General features: G+C 42.9%; 1 protein-coding gene across 1 annotated transcript in view; it reads left to right on the top strand.

Moving 5' to 3' along the window:
• The window catches only part of LOC117212676 (fringe glycosyltransferase-like), a 57,898-nt gene that overhangs the window by 5,818 nt on the left and 33,345 nt on the right, over nt 1-18,735 (top strand). The window contains exons 3-4 of the mRNA XM_033457630.1: nt 6,295-6,343; nt 12,228-12,330. Of these exons, the coding sequence (XP_033313521.1) occupies nt 6,295-6,343; nt 12,228-12,330 (152 nt within the window). The remainder of the gene's footprint in view (nt 1-6,294; nt 6,344-12,227; nt 12,331-18,735) is intronic.

Below are 18,735 nucleotides of genomic sequence, written 5' to 3'. Positions count from 1 at the left end.
TTTCCTAACGGAAGGTGCGAACAGCTAATCCGCGTTGTTAATTAAAACCATCGAACAGTGAACATCTCTCCGATCTGTGTAAACCTGTGCTGTGAAATAAAGACAATAGTTGTGCTACGACTCAGCTATTTTATTTTCATCAACCAACCCCCAAGTTTACGCGACACTGCTGTCTTTACAGCTGTTAGTTTTTACGTCTATGCGACTAAATACAGTAATTGAAGAAAATATTTGAATGTTTCTATAGAAATCTTTCTACGAATATATCTCGTGTATTGTATGAAATGTTTCAAAATTTTATTAACAACGTTGTTACGAGACACTGTAGTCGCGACTATATTGGCAAAGTTTGAGAATCTGGAAATTCATGGACATAGAAATTAGAAAATATTTATTCCAAGCACACTCTCCACGAACATCAAAGTATTTGAACAGTCGATTATCCACTAGGTATATCAGCAAGCCAGAATATAGCACAACGATTTTCGATATTAATTATATATGAAAGGACACCGGAGTCTTCCCTCTGGAACTTCGGGAAAATCCGTAAAATTGTAATTAAAGTTTACAGTTGTAATTAAACAATTTGCCGTCATTCTGCCCAACTGCATTTGTTCGCGATTTGTGACAATAAACTTGGGCTCAAGGCGACCATCAGTCGCCGAACGTAGCCGCGGTCAACGGGACGGGCGCTTCGTCTAACAAAGGTGTGGAGTGATAGTATGACTCTCGTTAAAAGAAATACCCATAGAGGTACCTGACAGTAAAACATTCCAACAGTTCCTTCGGACAATGAATACCAGATATTGAGGCACTTACACAGTACAAGTTCAGTTAGCCTGTGGACCCGCTATGAAACCTGGGTTTTTTTGGTAATTAAGGTTCTTCAAACGGACAGGCAGTCTTTGTCCCAAATTGACCAATTGACAGCGACGTCAATTTCCCTTACTTTCGGAACGAGGGCTGTACTCGACGAATCCGATGATCTCGTGTCTTTGGACACACCCCATCATAGTTTTCCTCTGTGGCATCATTGGGACGAAAATTCATTCTTTCTTGCGATCTCATCGACGAAGAGAGTAGCGCCGTACGATCTGCGAGTATTGAGTTAGAGCAAGTATATCTGTCATCCCGTTGACCGCGGATTCGTTATCGAATCTAAGACCAACGTCACTAGCGTCGCAAGTGCCCAACCACCGCTGTCGATCGTCGAATCGGTAGTGTTCATACTCGTAGTATCAGGCCGTATCTTCGTTATAACACAACGATGGCCAACTCCAAGGGAGGTCTATCAAACGCCCACAACCCTGTTCCTGACTCTTCTCCGACATATACATATCGAAGACCGTTATTTATATCCTGTACTAATTTTCAACTGTACTAATAATCAAGCGTATGTTTGTAATAAACTTAACTTGTATGTACATTTCCAGATTGGTTCCAAATATTACCAATATAATCGTCGTGACTCGTGGCAGTGCTAATGAAATTCCAAAGAGCTTCGTACAACGCACAATTATTTATATACCGTAATTTCCTACGCTAAATGTTCAGCTATTTTCGCGAGTCACTGTACATCGCGAAGTCTCAAGACCGCGAATGTATTTGCATAGATATTACATACATTTGCATAGATGGTAAAAACGTTACTATTAACGGTCGAGGAAGAACCGTAAAAGAAGCACGGACAACGTTCGGATGACAGTGTTCGAATTTGCCATCGTATCGGTGCTACAGGGATACTTTCGATTTCGACAAATTGCTCGTCTTGCACTTTGTATTCGACTGGAATTCACGTGTTGCAATTCGAGAGTCATCGTGCTCGATTGGCTCGCTGTTAAGTAACATGCTGTAGGTGTTCATCGGAGGATTTCATTCGGAGAAGGAGGATTTCTGCCGGGGATACCGATCGATCGGCCGTCGAAGCGTTTGTCATTAGTTTCAGTGACTCGCCCTATATCGCAACCCTTCAATTTACAACAGCCGTTTCGCCTCTGAAACGTCAGCGGATAATTGATCAATTACGTCGTTTATTTATCTGGAAACGCTCACCGACCGCATCGCTGTAATTTTACGCCAGTAAACTACAGAGTATCTCTCGAGTTAATTTCTCCTTTTCATTTTATTTCTTCTTCCCGTCTTCCTTCTTTTTTTATATCGATGATCACCGAGGACTTCTCCTTGGAATTAATCGGACCTCGGTTGCGACTTTTCAGAGCGTTCGGACGTCGAGCATCGAAAACACTGTAGTTTACTTGTCCGTCGATATTTTCAGAGTATCGAAATAATATTTTCGTGTTTGGTGTTTGCGCGTGTACCGTGCGTTTCTAGCTGTTCGATATTCATTCCTCTCGGAGTTTGGAACGCACGTACAGCTCAGGTATATTCCACTGGTTACTACGTTCGAGTACGTACTTAAATGCTCAAGTACGTAAGCATTTACACACTCGCCTGTCCGAGTATTCAGATTTTCGAGCTCCTACTTTCACGCACTTGTAACGTCAATTCGTATTAGAGGCAGGATGTGCGCAGGTCTTCGGTCCGTGCCCTCAATTATTCCAGGGACCCACCATAAACCTAAACTTTTTAAGTTTATTATTTCTCTTATCTGTTTATTAATAGACAAAACCATCGAACAGTGAACATCTCTCCGATCTGTGTAAACCTGTGCTGTGAAATAAAGACGATAGTTGTGTTACGACTCAGCTATTTTTATTTCATCGACCAACCCCTAAGTTTACGTGACACACTCGTGTACTCGTATATTTATACGTTTAGTTCCTCGACTACCTAATTCCTAGGTTTATAGATTAGATATTACATTGTTATTAGGTATATTAGGTTCGGACTTTCTCAAACGATCCACTGATCTCGATCCACATACTTCGTTATATTCCTTCCCAGACGATTTACAGCTCGGATTTCTCCATCTTCCAGTTTATTACAAAACAGGACGCGAGTACTCTCCTAGTTAGAGTCGAGAACAGCCTATTTAATTCCTAACGTCGCGTCGCCCATAGAGTTGGAAACGGAGACTGCAACCAAAACGTTTAAATTATTCTCGAGCAAGAGAGAAAGAGAGAGAGAGAGAGAGAGAGAATTGGGTCCCAGTGCAATGGAGATATCGGCTTAACGACGATGCCCGTTTTAGCCGCGACGTACGTGCGTGGATTAACGTAATTACGTCGATGTAACGCGACGCCGGTGCCACTGACGTCATCGCGTCTCTCGTCCCTCTTTTTCCCTGGCGTGCGATGTCTCTTGTTTGCCGGATATTCGTGTTCCTTCTGCGAACGCTGACTCGGGAGCTTATTCGTCTCACCTTTTTCTTTTTTTTTTTTTCCTCTTCCTCCGCGTTTGTTCCGTCTCTCCCTTCGCCACGGTTTAATTGTCGGTTATACAGGACATCCGTCTTGTCGCGACAATTCTTATCGTCGGTCGTAAGATAACGTTCCATGGATAGCCATCCGACAACCGCTGTTTGCTAAGCCGCTATTCAAGTTTTGGGAAATCGGGAGAAACGGCGATTCGTCACGCTCGAAATACGTTCGCCGTTCGTAGCACGAATACGCGAGAAGCTAGAAAATAGGATACGGCCGAGTAACGAATAAATCTGAAACGATTTCTTATAGAAGACATTTTTTATACAATTTTGTATAACGAGTGGAAAACGTGGAATTAAAATTCTTCGATAGAACGCTTTGAAAATTCATCGCGCGCCTATGTTAGGTCGATTCCTAAAGCTAAACGCGTTCAAACTTCGTCTTCTTCGAAACGAAGCCTTAAACGGACAAATTTTGTTTCGCAATTTCTATTTCTTTTCACGCGTGTAATTATTTCCTGACGATCGTTCGCCCATACTTAGGTGGGAATTACTCAAGTTGCAGCGTACTCGACGAATTTTGAAACTCGCTTTTCTCGAAAATTAAGTGTTGAGAAATTTTATTCCATACTTTCTTCTTATTTCTTTCAGCAGCAATTATATCATACCCGTTTGTGTCACCGTGTTGGATAAATGGAATCATGCAAATATCTGCTTTATTTATTGTCATTCTCAACGCGAGAATTGATTGTAATTTTAATAAATATTAAACAAAAAAAATTTATTGTCATCTAGAGAAACTTTCCAGTGACAAAGCTACGCTCGTCGGGGACACAGGCAACGGTGGAAGGAACTTTTTCTCAAGTTCGTTCTCTTTTACGAGTATTCCAGAATTCTTGTTACATTTTTAGATGGAACTCTATATTTCTATATATCCACAAATTTATGCGTTTTCTTAATTCTTCGTGCAAGAGATATTTGCGTTCAAAGACGCTTGAAGTAGCGTAACTTTGTTCTGAGAAGCTTTTCGTACAACAATAAACAAGGTAGATACCTAGGCGACTCCACTTAATCACGCCACGCTGTATATCATGAAAATTTTCAGCGAAAATTCACAAACATCGAAATATAGTCAGACTCCTCGCCGTCCACGACTCTACGAATCTTTTCTTCAAAAACTGTTCACTTTCTTCAAAAAATTCCACCAAAAGTCTAAATCGGACAAATTGTAAATGTAAACAACTAAATAAAAAAAAAAACCTTCTTCAATAACGAATTCTCTCAAACAGCTCGAACGATCTGCCAGAGTATTTCATTTCCTGTCTATGTCTCTCGAGTTAGTTCTGCGAAGACCACGATGAAATATATTTACAGTTAGACTATAATTCGGCGAATAAAACGAACAAAGATGAACTTGCAGCTAAGATTCGAAATTTCTTTCGTGCGTTGACCGAAGTCTGTCTCTATAGTCTGACCGAAAAAACGTCGCGAGAAATCTGCTCGAATTGGTTTATCGCGTTTCTTCCGGACGCTTAGAGACCGCTTTGATACGAGTTCGCCACTTTCTACTCGTTTCCGACGTCTATTACATCGGAACGAGCGTTTCTCCCACGTTCTTTCTCTTTTGCCGCGCACAAGTGGCAGGGATCCGTGTTTCCTCGGGTTCGAAAGCGCATCCCGCCACGTGAAAATCCTCGAGACAATGCTCGTGACGTCTGGTACGGCAGCGTTACCCCTCGTTCCGTCGACGCTCACTTCCTGAAGGGAACTCGCCAACTAAAAATAGGCGACTGCTTTAACACGTGCACTGCACCAATCTTCAACGTCGTCGCTCTACTCTCATGCAGATGACACCGACCAAACCACCCGGAGCTCCCAATTCCTAAGGTGTTCTCTCTCGATCTGCTGGTCGCTCGCAGCGTCAACTGTCTCGTCGAATTTTTTGGCAAATTATCGACGATACGATCGATACGAAAGCGTACATCGATCAACGTGATTAGTGGATGGACTAATGGACTGAAAATCTAACGATAGAATGAAAATCTCGTTTTGCTGCGATTTCTCTTTGGATTTCTACTCTTACGGAGAAGATCGGTAGATTTTTGGATTTTCGAAAAGCTGTATAACTTAGAGACAGCCATAAGCAGACTATAATTTTGCTAGACGTTCTGAAAGTTTGGCAGTTTGGAACAGCACGGACATTGGCTTTGAACAACTTCAAAATTCTCTCTAATATCTTTACGATATAGAGTGGTTGAGAAAAGTAAGAAAGACGCGTCATTGTATCTGTTGTATCATCTACGTACTAATTAATTAGGTTCGAGCATATTAAATTCCGTATCGTTCGGTAGTACTTTGGTGCGGGGCAACAAAAACTCGATACACTATAAATTTTCAATGTATAATCCGAGAAAAAATTCTTTAATGGAAAACGTGTGTCAATTCATTGTATAGTCGCTGTATTAATCTCTGTAATTCTACGAAATTTACTCCAGCGTGTTCGAATAGCTTCGATTCAACGATATCTTATTCTCCATAATTACAGATGTATGAACGGTCTGTAATTTACCACGTACGAATGTGTATAATTTATTGGCGATTAAGTACAGATAAAAATCTGTTGACAACTATCTTAATCTGTTGCTTGTGCCTACAAAAATAATAAAAATAAAGAAAAAAAGAGAGAGAAAATAAGGAAAAAGAAGAACTTTATTTTCGCAGCGGCGATCGACGGTGAAACTCGCGAGAGCGATTTATCGAGCTCGGTGGACGTAGATGGAGCGATGCAAGCTCGAAGCAACGGAAGAAATCGAAATTTATGATCGGTACGTGGCGCGTGTTAGCCGCGGTAAACAATGGCGTCTGCGTACGTGACCGACACGTCGATCGTTAGAGTCAAAACCGGCGTAGAAGTAGCTCTTACCCGGTCGTCGAGTACTCTCGGTTTAACCTTTCTTTATTTCTCATTTCAGACTTGGTTCTTCACCGACCGGGACGATCCCTACTTTCAGAATCAGACCAGTGAGTATACTTTGTACTCGTTTACCTTCTACTCTTTCCATTGACATTTTACTCGGCGATCTTGTTTCGTTTTGCTATTCCTCGAATTTGATTACTGCGTTTTCGAACGTGGAGAACTCGAGGAAACGTCCGCGAGCCAGTAAAATCCACGAGCGAGAAACACAGCTCGATCTTCGATCTCCGTGTGACGATACGTAGAAATTTTCTTTTGTTTTATTTATTTATTTACATTTTACAATTTGTCCAGTAGGACATTCGGTAAAATATTATAGCTTAGTGGTATAATAATATAACATGTGGATGGCTACCCCCAGTGGGATACCATCTTCGAATGATACGTAGAAATGGCACACGTTTCTGACTTTTCGACTTTCGGTCGTGTTTAGCGAACGTTCCGGTTTGCTTCCTCGGGACAGACGCGAGAAAACCTGGACAAAGGGCAATTAAGGGGGGGCTAAGGTTAATTCGTACAAAAATAAGGCATGTTTTTGTGAATTATTTGTGACGACACGGTTAAAATCTCTTTATTAAAACCAATAGTACATTAAAGTATGACATTCGAAGAATATTGTATAAAATTTTCACGGAGAAATATTAAAAAATACGGCAATGGCAGCGATTATTCGGACGTGTCTCGGAAAAAAGGTAGAATTGCGGTGCACTTGATAATTTGGTGCTGGATCATCTGAAATCGAATTAACCTTAGCCCCCCCCCCCCTTAATACCAACGGCACGATGGAAAAGCCTAGTCGTCGTGGAAGTTGAAAATCTAAAATAGGTGGAAATATTTCCTAAAAGTATGTTTAGTCTTTTGCGCTCGACGTAGCTGGCCATGTTCTTCCTTTTCTTATTTGTTTCTTTATACGATGCGAAAGCGAAATTCGAAAGAAACGCGCGTCTGTAAGAAATTTGCAGCTCGTGTAATTTTGTGTTACGTAATTGACAGTAATCCGTGATCAGTGTCTTCTCGAAGGGAACAGTCGAGTGTAAAGAGTTTCATACAGTGTCGTACTTGCTGCTTTAGAGCGCGTGAACTAACCAGTCAGCTGTTTTTGACGGGTATACTCGTCACGAGGAAATGCCACTATTTTGCGTTACCACGAGCCCTGTCAGTAATAAAATCCAAAAATAAAACGGTTATTTCGTTGTAACTTAATTCTATATCGTAAGAGTCACGCGTACTCCGTGCCCGACGAGTATACTCGTCATCGCTTACTTTTTGCCAAACGTTTTTTACACGCATTTCAAAGAGGTCGTAACAGCTAACTGGTTGAGGAGCTTAGCTGGGGAACAGCGTCGATAGAAACTTCGGAGCAATTAGAAAATTTGGAACCAACGACGAGATACCCTGTACATTTTGGAACATCGTGAAACAGTAACGCGTGGGATAACTACATGCCGATTAAAATACAGGCACAAACTTCCTGATTCTACGTAATAACAAAGATTAAAACACCTACGAAGCTACCGCCGTATCTCGTCACGCAATTCCTCTCGGGACTTTCATTAATTAAGCAAGTAATTAAGCCCGAAAAAGTCGCTTCTCGCAGCGACTAAATTCGAGGCTCGACTTTGTCGATCTCCTCCTAGCCAGTCATCCCTATCATCGTTCTGTCCAACCAAACTATAATTTTATTCGTACGACCCTGGTATCCTAATATATCAAGGATCGTACAGTCGGACAGTTTTATTTCATTATATCATATGTATAAAAAAGAAAAAAAGAAAAAAAAGAGGGGAAAGGGACGTAGCGGAGGAGAAAGGATAAACGAGGGAGCGGATAAATAGAAAAGAACGAAGAAGAAAGAAAAAGAAAGAAGAACCGAATAGGAGCGTTTATTTCTGTTGTAATACGAGGCACGGATAATTACGGCCGGGCTTAATGGTTGGCCTCGTTTACGCGATAATTGCCGGCGCGGAACGAACGAGCGTGTAGGAGCTGGCTCGCTCGCGGACCCGTGCTCGTCAATCATTTCAAAAGTTCGCTCGTCGTGCCCGGTTAATGGTCGCCAACCGAAACACACCGCCTCGCAACGACTGTCCACTCAACGTGGGTTCGATGTTTTAATGGCTGTGGATCGTGGACGACACGCGTGTATCGTTATCTGGCAAGCCGCGGGATTAATCCGACGAACCGGCGTAATTGGACTGGCATGAGATGCTCCCGGACTGATTTAAGGGGGAAGGGATCGCGTTGATCGACCACCTGCTGGATTCGATCGAATCCAATGGAAATGGAATTTAGTTGCCATTCTCCTCCGACTCGCTTTATCAAAGGATTTCGTATTGGTATTTTGAAGAATCGAGCGAGGATCGCGACACACTTTCGAGTCGATCTTCGGAATCTTCTCGCGGAGATTCGTTACGCAGGCGTTTTGTAGTTTCGAAGAACTTGGCGAAGATGTTGGGACAAATTTTGGAATCGATGTACTCGAATCTCCTTCTCGAGGAAATACGTTGAAGAGTAGCGTTGGAATTTCCTAGAATTTCACGAAGATCTTTGCACGATGAACAATTTTGGAGTCGATGTACTCGAGTCTTCTCCGTCGAGGAGATATTTCAAAGAGCAGTTTTGGAATTTCGTAGAATTTCGGAGATCCGAAGATCCAAGCATCGTCCAAAGACGATGACAAATTGTGGAGTCGATGTACTCGAATTTCCTTCTCGAGGAAATACGTTAAAGAGTAGCGTTGGAATTTCCTACAATTTCACGAAGATCTTTGCACGATGAACAATTTTGGAGTCGATGTACTCGAGTCTTCTCCGTCGAGGAGATATTTCAAAGAGCAGTTTTGGAATTTCGTAGAATTTCGGAGATCCGAAGATCCAAGCATCGTCCAAAGACGATGACAAATTGTGGAGTCGATGTACTCGAATTTCCTTCTCGAGGAAATACGTTAAAGAGTAGCGTTGGAATTTCCTACAATTTCACGAAGATCTTTGCACGATGAACAATTTTGGAGTCGATGTACTCGAGTCTTCTCCGTCGAGGAGATATTTCAAAGAGCAGTTTTGGAATTTCGTAGAATTTCGGAGATCCGAAGATCCAAGCATCGTCCAAAGACGATGACAAATTGTGGAGTCGATGTACTCGAATTTCCTTCTCGAGGAAATACGTTGAAGAGTAGCGTTGGAATTTCCTAGAATTTCACCAAGATCTTTGCACGATGAACAATTTTGGAGTCGATGTACTCGAGTCTTCTCCGTCGAGGGAATTTTTGAAGAAATTATTTTGGAATTTTGAAGAATTCTATCGATCCTGGAACGTATTGGAGTCGACGCACGAATCTTCTTCGTCTTCGTCGAAGGGATTCATCGAGATCCAAAGAATCTGGATATTTTCTTGCTGCGATTTGAAACGGACGTTTCAAGGGTAAAGAGTGGCGTACGATGACAACTTCTTCGATCGATGTCGCAGTCTCGTCGTTAGATAATCACGCGTTGATCAAAGAAGGAGAAGCGGCGCCGCGTGTCGATCAGGCCGAACCAGATTCCACCTTGCAGCAGATTCTGCGACCGGTTTCCGAGAGGACAGATCGATCGATCGCCTTCATTCGACCCGACATCTCGGCCACGCGCGAAAGTCTTAACTTCTAACGAAAACTAATTCCAACTTCTAAACGGAATTCTTCCATCGAACACGAGTACAAAAGCAGGATATTTCTCTCGTCGAATTTACAATCGTAAATCTCTCGCAAGAAGCGAGAAAAACTTATGGGAATACAGTTTCCGCAAACTTCGTTTTCGCGAACGAAATTTTAATAGCGGCTGATTAACCGAACTTTAGCTCAGCTATAAGTAACGTCTGACATTAAGATGTAAACAGTAGGGGCACGGGTTACGTGACACGCTGTGGTGGCTCGCGGTCGATACGAGTTTGCGACATTATCACGGTGCTTAGAAGCAACTGTTTCTCGCGATCATCTTGTACGAACGTGAGCTCGCATCAACCGAGCAAAAAGCCATATACAGCGAGAAGCAATAGGTAAACTTTTGTTACACGAACCACTGACTTTACGTTGTTGTTTTGCTACGATTTAAAGGTCTTTGAAAGCGCCAGTTCGTCAATGTAGTACTATTTTCCCGATATGTTCCTCCGCATAGTTTGCGAGTGTTCAATTCGTAGAGCCGCTAAATTAACAACGAGCTTCGTCCAAGCTGTTACAGAGTAGATACGAGGCTACACGCGTAACGCATGTAACGTATTTTGTATTTTTGCGAATATGAAAAATTTTCACTGGAAATACGAAATAAGGAGGGGGAAAAGGAACGTGATTTTTTGCTCCACTGATCCAATTCCGTCGGTTCGTGAATATGGCGGTAATCTCGGCGGACGAAGGAACAAGGGTGGATTACGCGAGGCAGGTAGAAAGGGGCCCGTGGTGGAGGTGCAAACCGGTGCAGAGCGCGTGGTGAGGTCAAATGTCGGACGGTGCCCGAGGGCTCGCGTGCTCATCCCCTCCTCCTTAAGTCCTTCCGTGCCCGGTATTATCCTCCCTGTTGTTGGCTGCGTCCACCCACGCGGCCAACTGATGCGTCAGTTTCGCCGCAGGGGAACACGTGAAGCTACGTTGCTCCGAATTCTTCTCAGTTTCCAAGACATTTCCAGGAGGAAATATTTTTGCATACTTTTTACTTCTTTTTATTTCCTACGAGGAAATTTTCGAAATTGACATAAGTTCATGGAGTATTACTATTACAGATTGCGTACGTACGTAAAAGTTCATATTTTTACTAATACTATTGGCGTATGATCTGTTAGATTGGCCCAAAAGTTTCTTTCGTTTCGCAAGGAAATAACAGATGCACGATGTCGCTTTTTCTTTTGTATTATTCTATTGAATTACGTACGATCGATTTTGTTCTATTGGAGGAATCTTTGGATATTTGAAACGAATATGCAAAATTACGTACATGACCCAATATGCATAATACAATGCAAAATACAGCCCGTTTATATTTTTTTATATTTTCTACTCGTATTTTATTCATCGATACTTGTATCGCACGAATGTTTGTATGCTCGTATGCACCTGGCGTCACCTTGTGTAAGTAATAAGTGTAAGTATAATGCAAATGAAAGAAAAAGGCAAACTCGTTTAAGTAAATAAAAGAAACAAACAAGCGAGATACTAACGTTTCGTAACTGGAAATTTCCCGCGCGCGCGTGATTATTACATTCCCGCGTCTAATTAGCACAACGAAGTTTTACAAGTTGCAAATCGAAAGTTATATCGGTATCGATAAATTCGCGATAGCAACAACGTCGCGTTTCGCGCGTAAATTGCACAAGCTACGAGTCAAGCTAATTATCCTATTTGTGACAAATCTACAAAAAAGGAAAAATGAAAGTAGACACGAAAAGAAGCCTACAACTGGTAACTCGTCGATTTGCTAACAGTACGAGCGGCCGCTAATAGATAGCAAATTATTATGCAAGCGTTCGATCATCGAATCAGCGTCGTTGTTACCGAGTATTAATCATCCGAGGTCCAGGATGAAACCGGCCGTAAAACCTGCGACCTTTTTCTCTTATCTTATCCCTGCAAGTTATCCTTCGCCGACCTCTGCGCGATTATTAAGCGGCCGTGTAATTACGGCGAGCGGTTCGAACGGTTAATTGTCGCGTATTGTTGGCGGAGCGTAATTGAAATACTCGCGTATCGTGGGAGCGTCCGTGGCTGGAAGGTGGAACGACGTGTATCACGATGATCGAGGTGTACCCTCGAAAGCACGTCCGATGAAGGAGAAGAGAAACGAGCGACGAGGATCGAGCCGAATTAATTAAGCCTCTGTACCGACGAGGATGATTATTAACCTCTTAATTAATTACATCGCCCACTACTATCCCTCGCTGAACCTTGGTGTCCCTGTTTGATTGCAGACGGCCACATGATCAACACCAAGTGCTCGTCCTCGCACAACAGGCGGGCCCTCTGCTGCAAAATGTCCGTCGAGTTCGACAGGTTCCTCGACAGCGGCCGCAAGTGAGTACTATTTCCGATTGTTACATTTTTTCCATTTTTTTTATCGCGTTTCTATCGCGTTTTTTGGTAGGCTAAAAATCAGTGGGATATTTTGAGGGAGAGCGAGGTCGGAATGATATTTCGACGTTCGTTGGACGTAGAAGTGTTAACGTTAGAATGTCACACTGGTCTTTTATGACCCCGATATAGGACGTAGAATTTTAGAAAGCGATTTTAATTATGATATATCGGAAAATAATTGGAAAATAATTGCGGATGGCGTCGCAACGTCGTGTCTGTAGAAAAACGTACAAATGCCAATAAATGTTGGTTAATTGTTTTGTCTTTTTACTTTCCTCTGCTGTCTGTCTAAACGAACGGAACGTTAAATTCTCTCTGCGACTAAGAGGTAGCACGTACAGGCTTCTCTATAGATACACGCGATAGTTGAAAGAAGGCAGCGTGTCGTTCCTGGGTTAATCATTCTATCGTTAACGTTTAGCCAAATGTTAGCTATAATTCAGCCGAGAACTTTGCTCGCGTTCGTTGAAAGTTTATCGAATTCACGACTTTGCTAATTCCATTGACCGGTCCTGTTCTCGTGGAACAGTCCGAATATCTCGAAAGAAGGTTTGTAGAAACACGAAAGGGCGAGCGGGCCCGACAACAGGTTGTTCCTATGGGCAGTCCGAGGCTGGTGCGCGTGGTACGAGTGCTTAGACGTTCTCCGCTGGGACAAGTTCATCCGATACGTCCGAGTTAGCCGGACCACGCGCAGCTAAATTATCGTTTCCTTCTCTTTTTCGAATCGAAGGGACCTCGATACCGGTGTTCCACCGACGGTGCGTCCATAATATTCTCGATATCGAATTGGTCGTTGATCCAATAAGCTTCGAAATGCAAGTACGTCGCGTTAAATTTGTGTTGCGAGAGGTGGTTCGACATTCGGCCCTCGAATCGTAAATGACTACGATAAGCTTAGAGTATTCGTATTATACAGGGTGGTTGGTAACTGGTGGTACAAGCGGAAAGGGGGTGATTCTAGGCGAAAAAAGAAGTCGAAAATATAGAATAAACATTTTTTTTTTAATTTTTCCATCGAGACAACGATCTACAGCGAGATCCGTTATAACGAGACGCGATAAAGTGCACGCGTACCGAGCGCAAATTCAAAGTCGATTTTCTCGAGAACAAAGTCTCGAACGAAAAATTGTTATTCTATATTTTTTACAATTGTAAGAAGTTGAAGCGCTCCGGTTACCAATGACCCAATCAAAGTATTAATACGCAGGCCATTCGTATTCGACTTAATTTGCCTTTTATACCTTACGCGTTCCCATAAATCATCGATAGTTTCTATTCTATATTCTATAGAGTCGCGAAATAAGAAATGATATGCCTAGTACAAAGTTAAACGATACGATCCGAGCTGTTGCGTGTCGTTTTTCGTGAACGATCGCGCGATTACTTGTGCGTCTTAGTTTATCAGCTTGGTTTTTCCTTCTAGGTGAATCAGAGCGATGAGAAAATGACGATGGAGGCTCGAGATATTAGGTTGTTTCTTGTTGTATATTGTTTCGTCGAATTACGTACCATTTCGTTCCGTTTAGATAAACACCGCTACACATTTCACAGACTCGGTTTCACGTTTGTACGAAGGTGCACCGTTGTAAAAAAACACGTTTGCGGAAGAAAGACGCTTTCCGGACAACCTAATAGACGTACCGTGTTTTGTCGTAAGTTACGTCGAACGCTTATTCGTTTGAAACGCAACGTTCGCGATAGCAAAGTTTCGTCAAATCGACGATTTCTTTATTTTATCTCGTGACTATAAAACGATATAAATATCCAGCAGACCCGTAAATGAGAACACGGTATATCTATGGACTTATAAGCCACAAATATGAGACTAATATTAGTCTCTCCTTAGCCATTAGATGCTTCCACATATTAAGAGAAGAGCTTATAGAGTTTTAGAGCACGCTGAGATTCGTATCTGCGTTGATTGTTTGCTTTTCGGGCGGTTTCTAGACGAACGTTTGAAGTTCTCGCTAATGCACCGACAGACAGTTATTTCCTAGCTGGATGGAATTTATTTTCTCTGCTTTTTCCGACAGGCTCTTAATATGCCTCTGTATGCCGTGGATAAACGCGTGTTTCTCAGATATTAGAAGTTATGGAATTTTGAAAAGACGGGGAACGGTACTCTAGAGATGTTGGAGATTTCAAAGATGGCTCGGGTTTCTTTCCGCTAATTGCAACGTTTCTGTCTTCTTTTCTTCGTTTTTACAAACAACCTGGTCCAGGAGAAACGTCGTAGATTTTGGAAAATTTATGTTTGCCTTGGAACGAAGGCGAGTATGAAAAAATGAAAAAAATAAAGATTCATCTGGAAATCTTGCGAGATTTTTCCTCTTCGACCAAATAGACCTTCGTGGTTATTTAAGATTCTCAGCAAGGGAAGACCCTCGGTTTTCTTCGTTCTGGTTTCCAGGTGCCGTGGAAAGGGTGTCAAATTTTTCGAAAGCGGAACGACACGACGAACCGGCCAGCATGAAAAGCGCTTGTTTGCAAATGAGATGTTATTGCTGCCGCTTGACCGTCGAATATTCTTATTTGGATAGGGTGGCACGATCGTCGCGTCAAAATATTATCCCTGACTGAAAAAACATGCCTAATGGGGCCGTCGTCGTAGCGGACCAATTACCGCGTTTCTGCCGTCTTTTCCAGCTCTTTCCTTTTTCTCTATTTATTTCATAACCGCATAAAAGCTTCCTTTCGAACCTCCATTGTCCGCGTAGAATATTTCATGTTTTTTCAAAAAAAAAAAAAAAGACAGTGGAAACATTAGAAAAACGTTTAGATAGAAAACAATGAGTAGAATATTGACGAAAGCAAGCTACATGTTTTGAACGTTTGAAAAATCAATTATTACAGGTGAAACTATTATTATTCGTTAAAGTTAATTCGCCCGATCGTCGATACATCGAGAAAGGCTACTGACGAAGGTACTTCCGGTTTCGGGAAGGGAATCTCTTGGTAGCCACTTTTTCCCATAACAATCCCTCGTCGGCTACTTGGAGTGTTTACGTGAAACGCGTAAACCAGCGCACCAACGATGTAACCGCGATAAGTACGAAGATCAAAGAGCAACTGCGAGATCCTTGCCCCCAGAGGGATAGAGAGTCAGAGAACGAAGAACAAGCTGTAATTGCAGCTGTTAATCCGACTACGGAGAGACCATTACCGTATATCTGTTCTTTCCGCGTGTTTTAACGTAAAAATCTACTTTCGAGCGAAGTACCTGGCTAATTCCTTGTCCTTTGATCGCGATCGTTCTTTACTTCGATTTAAATACGTCGATAATTTCGGTAGAATTCTGATAACGTTCTGACGAACGATCGTTACGACGTGGAATTAAATTGCACAAAAATTCAACTGATAATCAAGATTCGATCTAGAAATATTATCGCTCTTTCCACGTGTCCCTTCGACAAGTAAAATCCATTTTCCAGCGAAATACCTGCGTCACGATCGTCCTTTGGCTTGCTTGAAATACCTCGATAGTGTTAATCAGATTTTGACAACGTTTTGACGAAAAATCATTACGACGTGGAATTAAATTGCACAAAAATTCAACTGATAATCAAGATTAGATCTAGAAATATTATCGCTCTTTCCACGTGTCCCTTCGACAAGTAAAATCCATTTTCCAGCGAAATACCTGCGTCACGATCGTCCTTTGGCTTGCTTGAAATACCTCGATAGTGTTAGTCAAATTTTGACAACGTTCTGACGAACAATCATTACGACGTGGAACTAATAAAATTAATAAAAATTCAATCGACGATGAATGTAGAAATATAGTCGCTGTTTCTACGTGTCCTTTCGACCAATAAAATCCATTTTTCGATCGCGTTCGTGCCCCAGCTCGATTTAAATACGTCGACGATACCAATAAGATGTCGATAACGGTGCAACGAAGAATCATCGCGACGTAGTTTGAAATTTAGGAAAAATTCAGTCGACGACAAACCCCGAGATATCATCCACTCGAACCGAGGAAACGTTTAGTTTATCTAATATTCTTAAGAGGAGAAAAAAGGTAGGCAAGACCTAACAAAAATATTTGATCGCGAGTTCCCACAGAAGCCGAAAACACTCTTGTCGTGGACGTGGAGTGTCTACAAAGGCAGCCATCAGCCTCTTTACCAGTCTCTCTCCGACTTATTTACTAAAATCTCATCAAACCCTCTGGAACTCTTGTATTCTCTGGCGTGGACGTTTAATTGGTCTCTTTCGGCGTCCCTTTGACCAGCATTTTCCCCTAACTGGCCAGCAGCCAGCACACGTGCTCTGGATGGGCACGGTGCTATTCGTGCCGAGCGAATCCTTTTGTCCTCTTTGAGAAAAGTCCACAATACGGTACGCCAGGGCCGAAGGACGAACAGGACCAAAGCCGTGCTTCGTCGTTGTCGTTGTCGTCGTCGACGTCGTGAGCAGCGAACGCTGCAAAGGGATTAAGCGAGAGGGAAGAAGAGGTGTGCACCAGCTGGCCCGAGATGGAGACGATTCAATCTCCCTTTTTCTATCTTTCTCTCGCTTCTTCCTTCGGTTTTCGAAGGGCGTTCGAGGAAGAAAGGCCGGACGAGTGTCTCGAATGTCACATGCGGGCTCGTTCCTCCTTGTCCCGTTCCTTCGCAGCCTGCACGCCTGTTTCTGGGATCCTCTTCCTCTTGTCCGCAACCCTCCTCCCTCTTCTCCTTCGTCGTCGTCTTCTTCTTCTTCTTCTTCTTCTCTTCCTTCGACTCTTTCCCCCCCTCGAAGCTTCTTTCTCGTTGCCACTCGACGCGTGTTTTAATCCTCCTTTTTATTTTCCTTCCTATTTTCGTTTTTACTTTCGTGCTCGTGTACTTCAACCCTCTGTATATAGGAGCGTGAGCGTCCGCGAGGGAGGAGCGTGCTTGATTTATCGGGGCACGGAAAGTTTCATACGCTTTTCGACGGGTCGTTGGAAACCTCGTCCTTCTTGGATTACGCTGGATATTCGTCGTCGGCCAGGGAAATGATTTGTCGGTGCCGTTGCTTTGGTTTCTGGCTTCTTGCTTTTCCACGTGTACTTCCCTTGGATATTTTTATCCCTGCACTTTTCCATACTACGTTGTCAACAATTTTTTATCCTCCTTCGAGGATTAGCTTCGCATTTCGATCGTTATTAACGCGTTAAAATTTACACAATCTTTGCCAAATGTGCAACGTATGTACCTCTCGCTGTAATCCTTTGCGAGCTTAAATTTCTACGAAATAATCATTCGAATATCCAATAACTCCAACGTGAACACATTTTTCTAAACAACCTACCATGCAACAAGATTCAGCAAACGACACGGTCCAATTTAACTGCTTGTTTCTTATTAGCGTTTGCATCCAAAATTTTCAAACCTTCGGCTCGTTATCCACGCGAGGTACGGAATACGCGAGAAACAATAAGATTTCTATACGTGGAATACCAACAGCGAGTATCTAAAAACTGCCTATGCTTCAATTTTCTGGAATGTTTAAAATAAGACGAATTACGAACGATGTTTGGATAACATTGTCAGAGAGAAAACGCAGGGAAATACGACGGAAGATTTTGCGAAAATTAGACGTTACGGTGCGATATTCCTCGGTCTATCGCGGCTCTCAGGGCGAAATACATGCGATACGCGCGTGATAGCCAACGTGTTAAGCTCTCGAGGAACGATAACTTACGATAAGCACCGACGAAATACCCATCCTCCGCGGGAAGATGTCTTCATTTTTTTCACGAGGAGGCCAGATTCCGTGGCTGAGAGGCCGCTACTTATCGTCCTGGTTAAATTACCGGCATCGATTTCGCACGTTCGCGTTCGTCCAATTATGCGAGCGTTTTACGCGTCGCCACTTAGATCCGCGCTATCGATAAAAGTACGACGGTGCCGCGCGAATTTATGGAATTCCTTGTGATGCGTGCAGCTGCTTTCCAGGGCATTCGCTAGCGTACCGCGTGTTTTTACGATTCGCCGCTGTTCGACGATTCGACGAGTCGATATTTCGCGCGATTTACGCCGCGGAACGGACGCGCCCGTCCACCGATCCCATTTGCCACGCTCGAAACGAATATGTTAACGAACCCGTTTTCACGTTGTCGAGCCGAAGAATTTTTACGCGCAGCTTCTTTAATTCAGCTTAGCTTCCGTTTCGCCGCGTTGCTCTCTGCAAGACCTTCGAGTGCCTCGAGTGGGACTTACGAGTGTCTGGCAGTCGGACTACCGCGTAATTTGGCTCCTTTCGAGTTCCATGGAATTTTCAAACGCGCGCAGTAATAGCTGTGTCTGTTCCAGTGCTTACGAGTGGACCGCGGATGTTTATGTAGTCACGCCTTTACGAACGTAACCAAAGCGA

The sequence above is a fragment of the Bombus bifarius genome, unplaced genomic scaffold, assembly GCF_011952205.1.
Source record: "Bombus bifarius isolate JDL3187 unplaced genomic scaffold, Bbif_JDL3187 scf7180000007970, whole genome shotgun sequence".
In the NCBI taxonomy this organism is placed as follows: Eukaryota; Metazoa; Arthropoda; class Insecta; order Hymenoptera; family Apidae; genus Bombus; species Bombus bifarius.
This window is presented reverse-complemented; position numbering and strand designations above follow the sequence as displayed.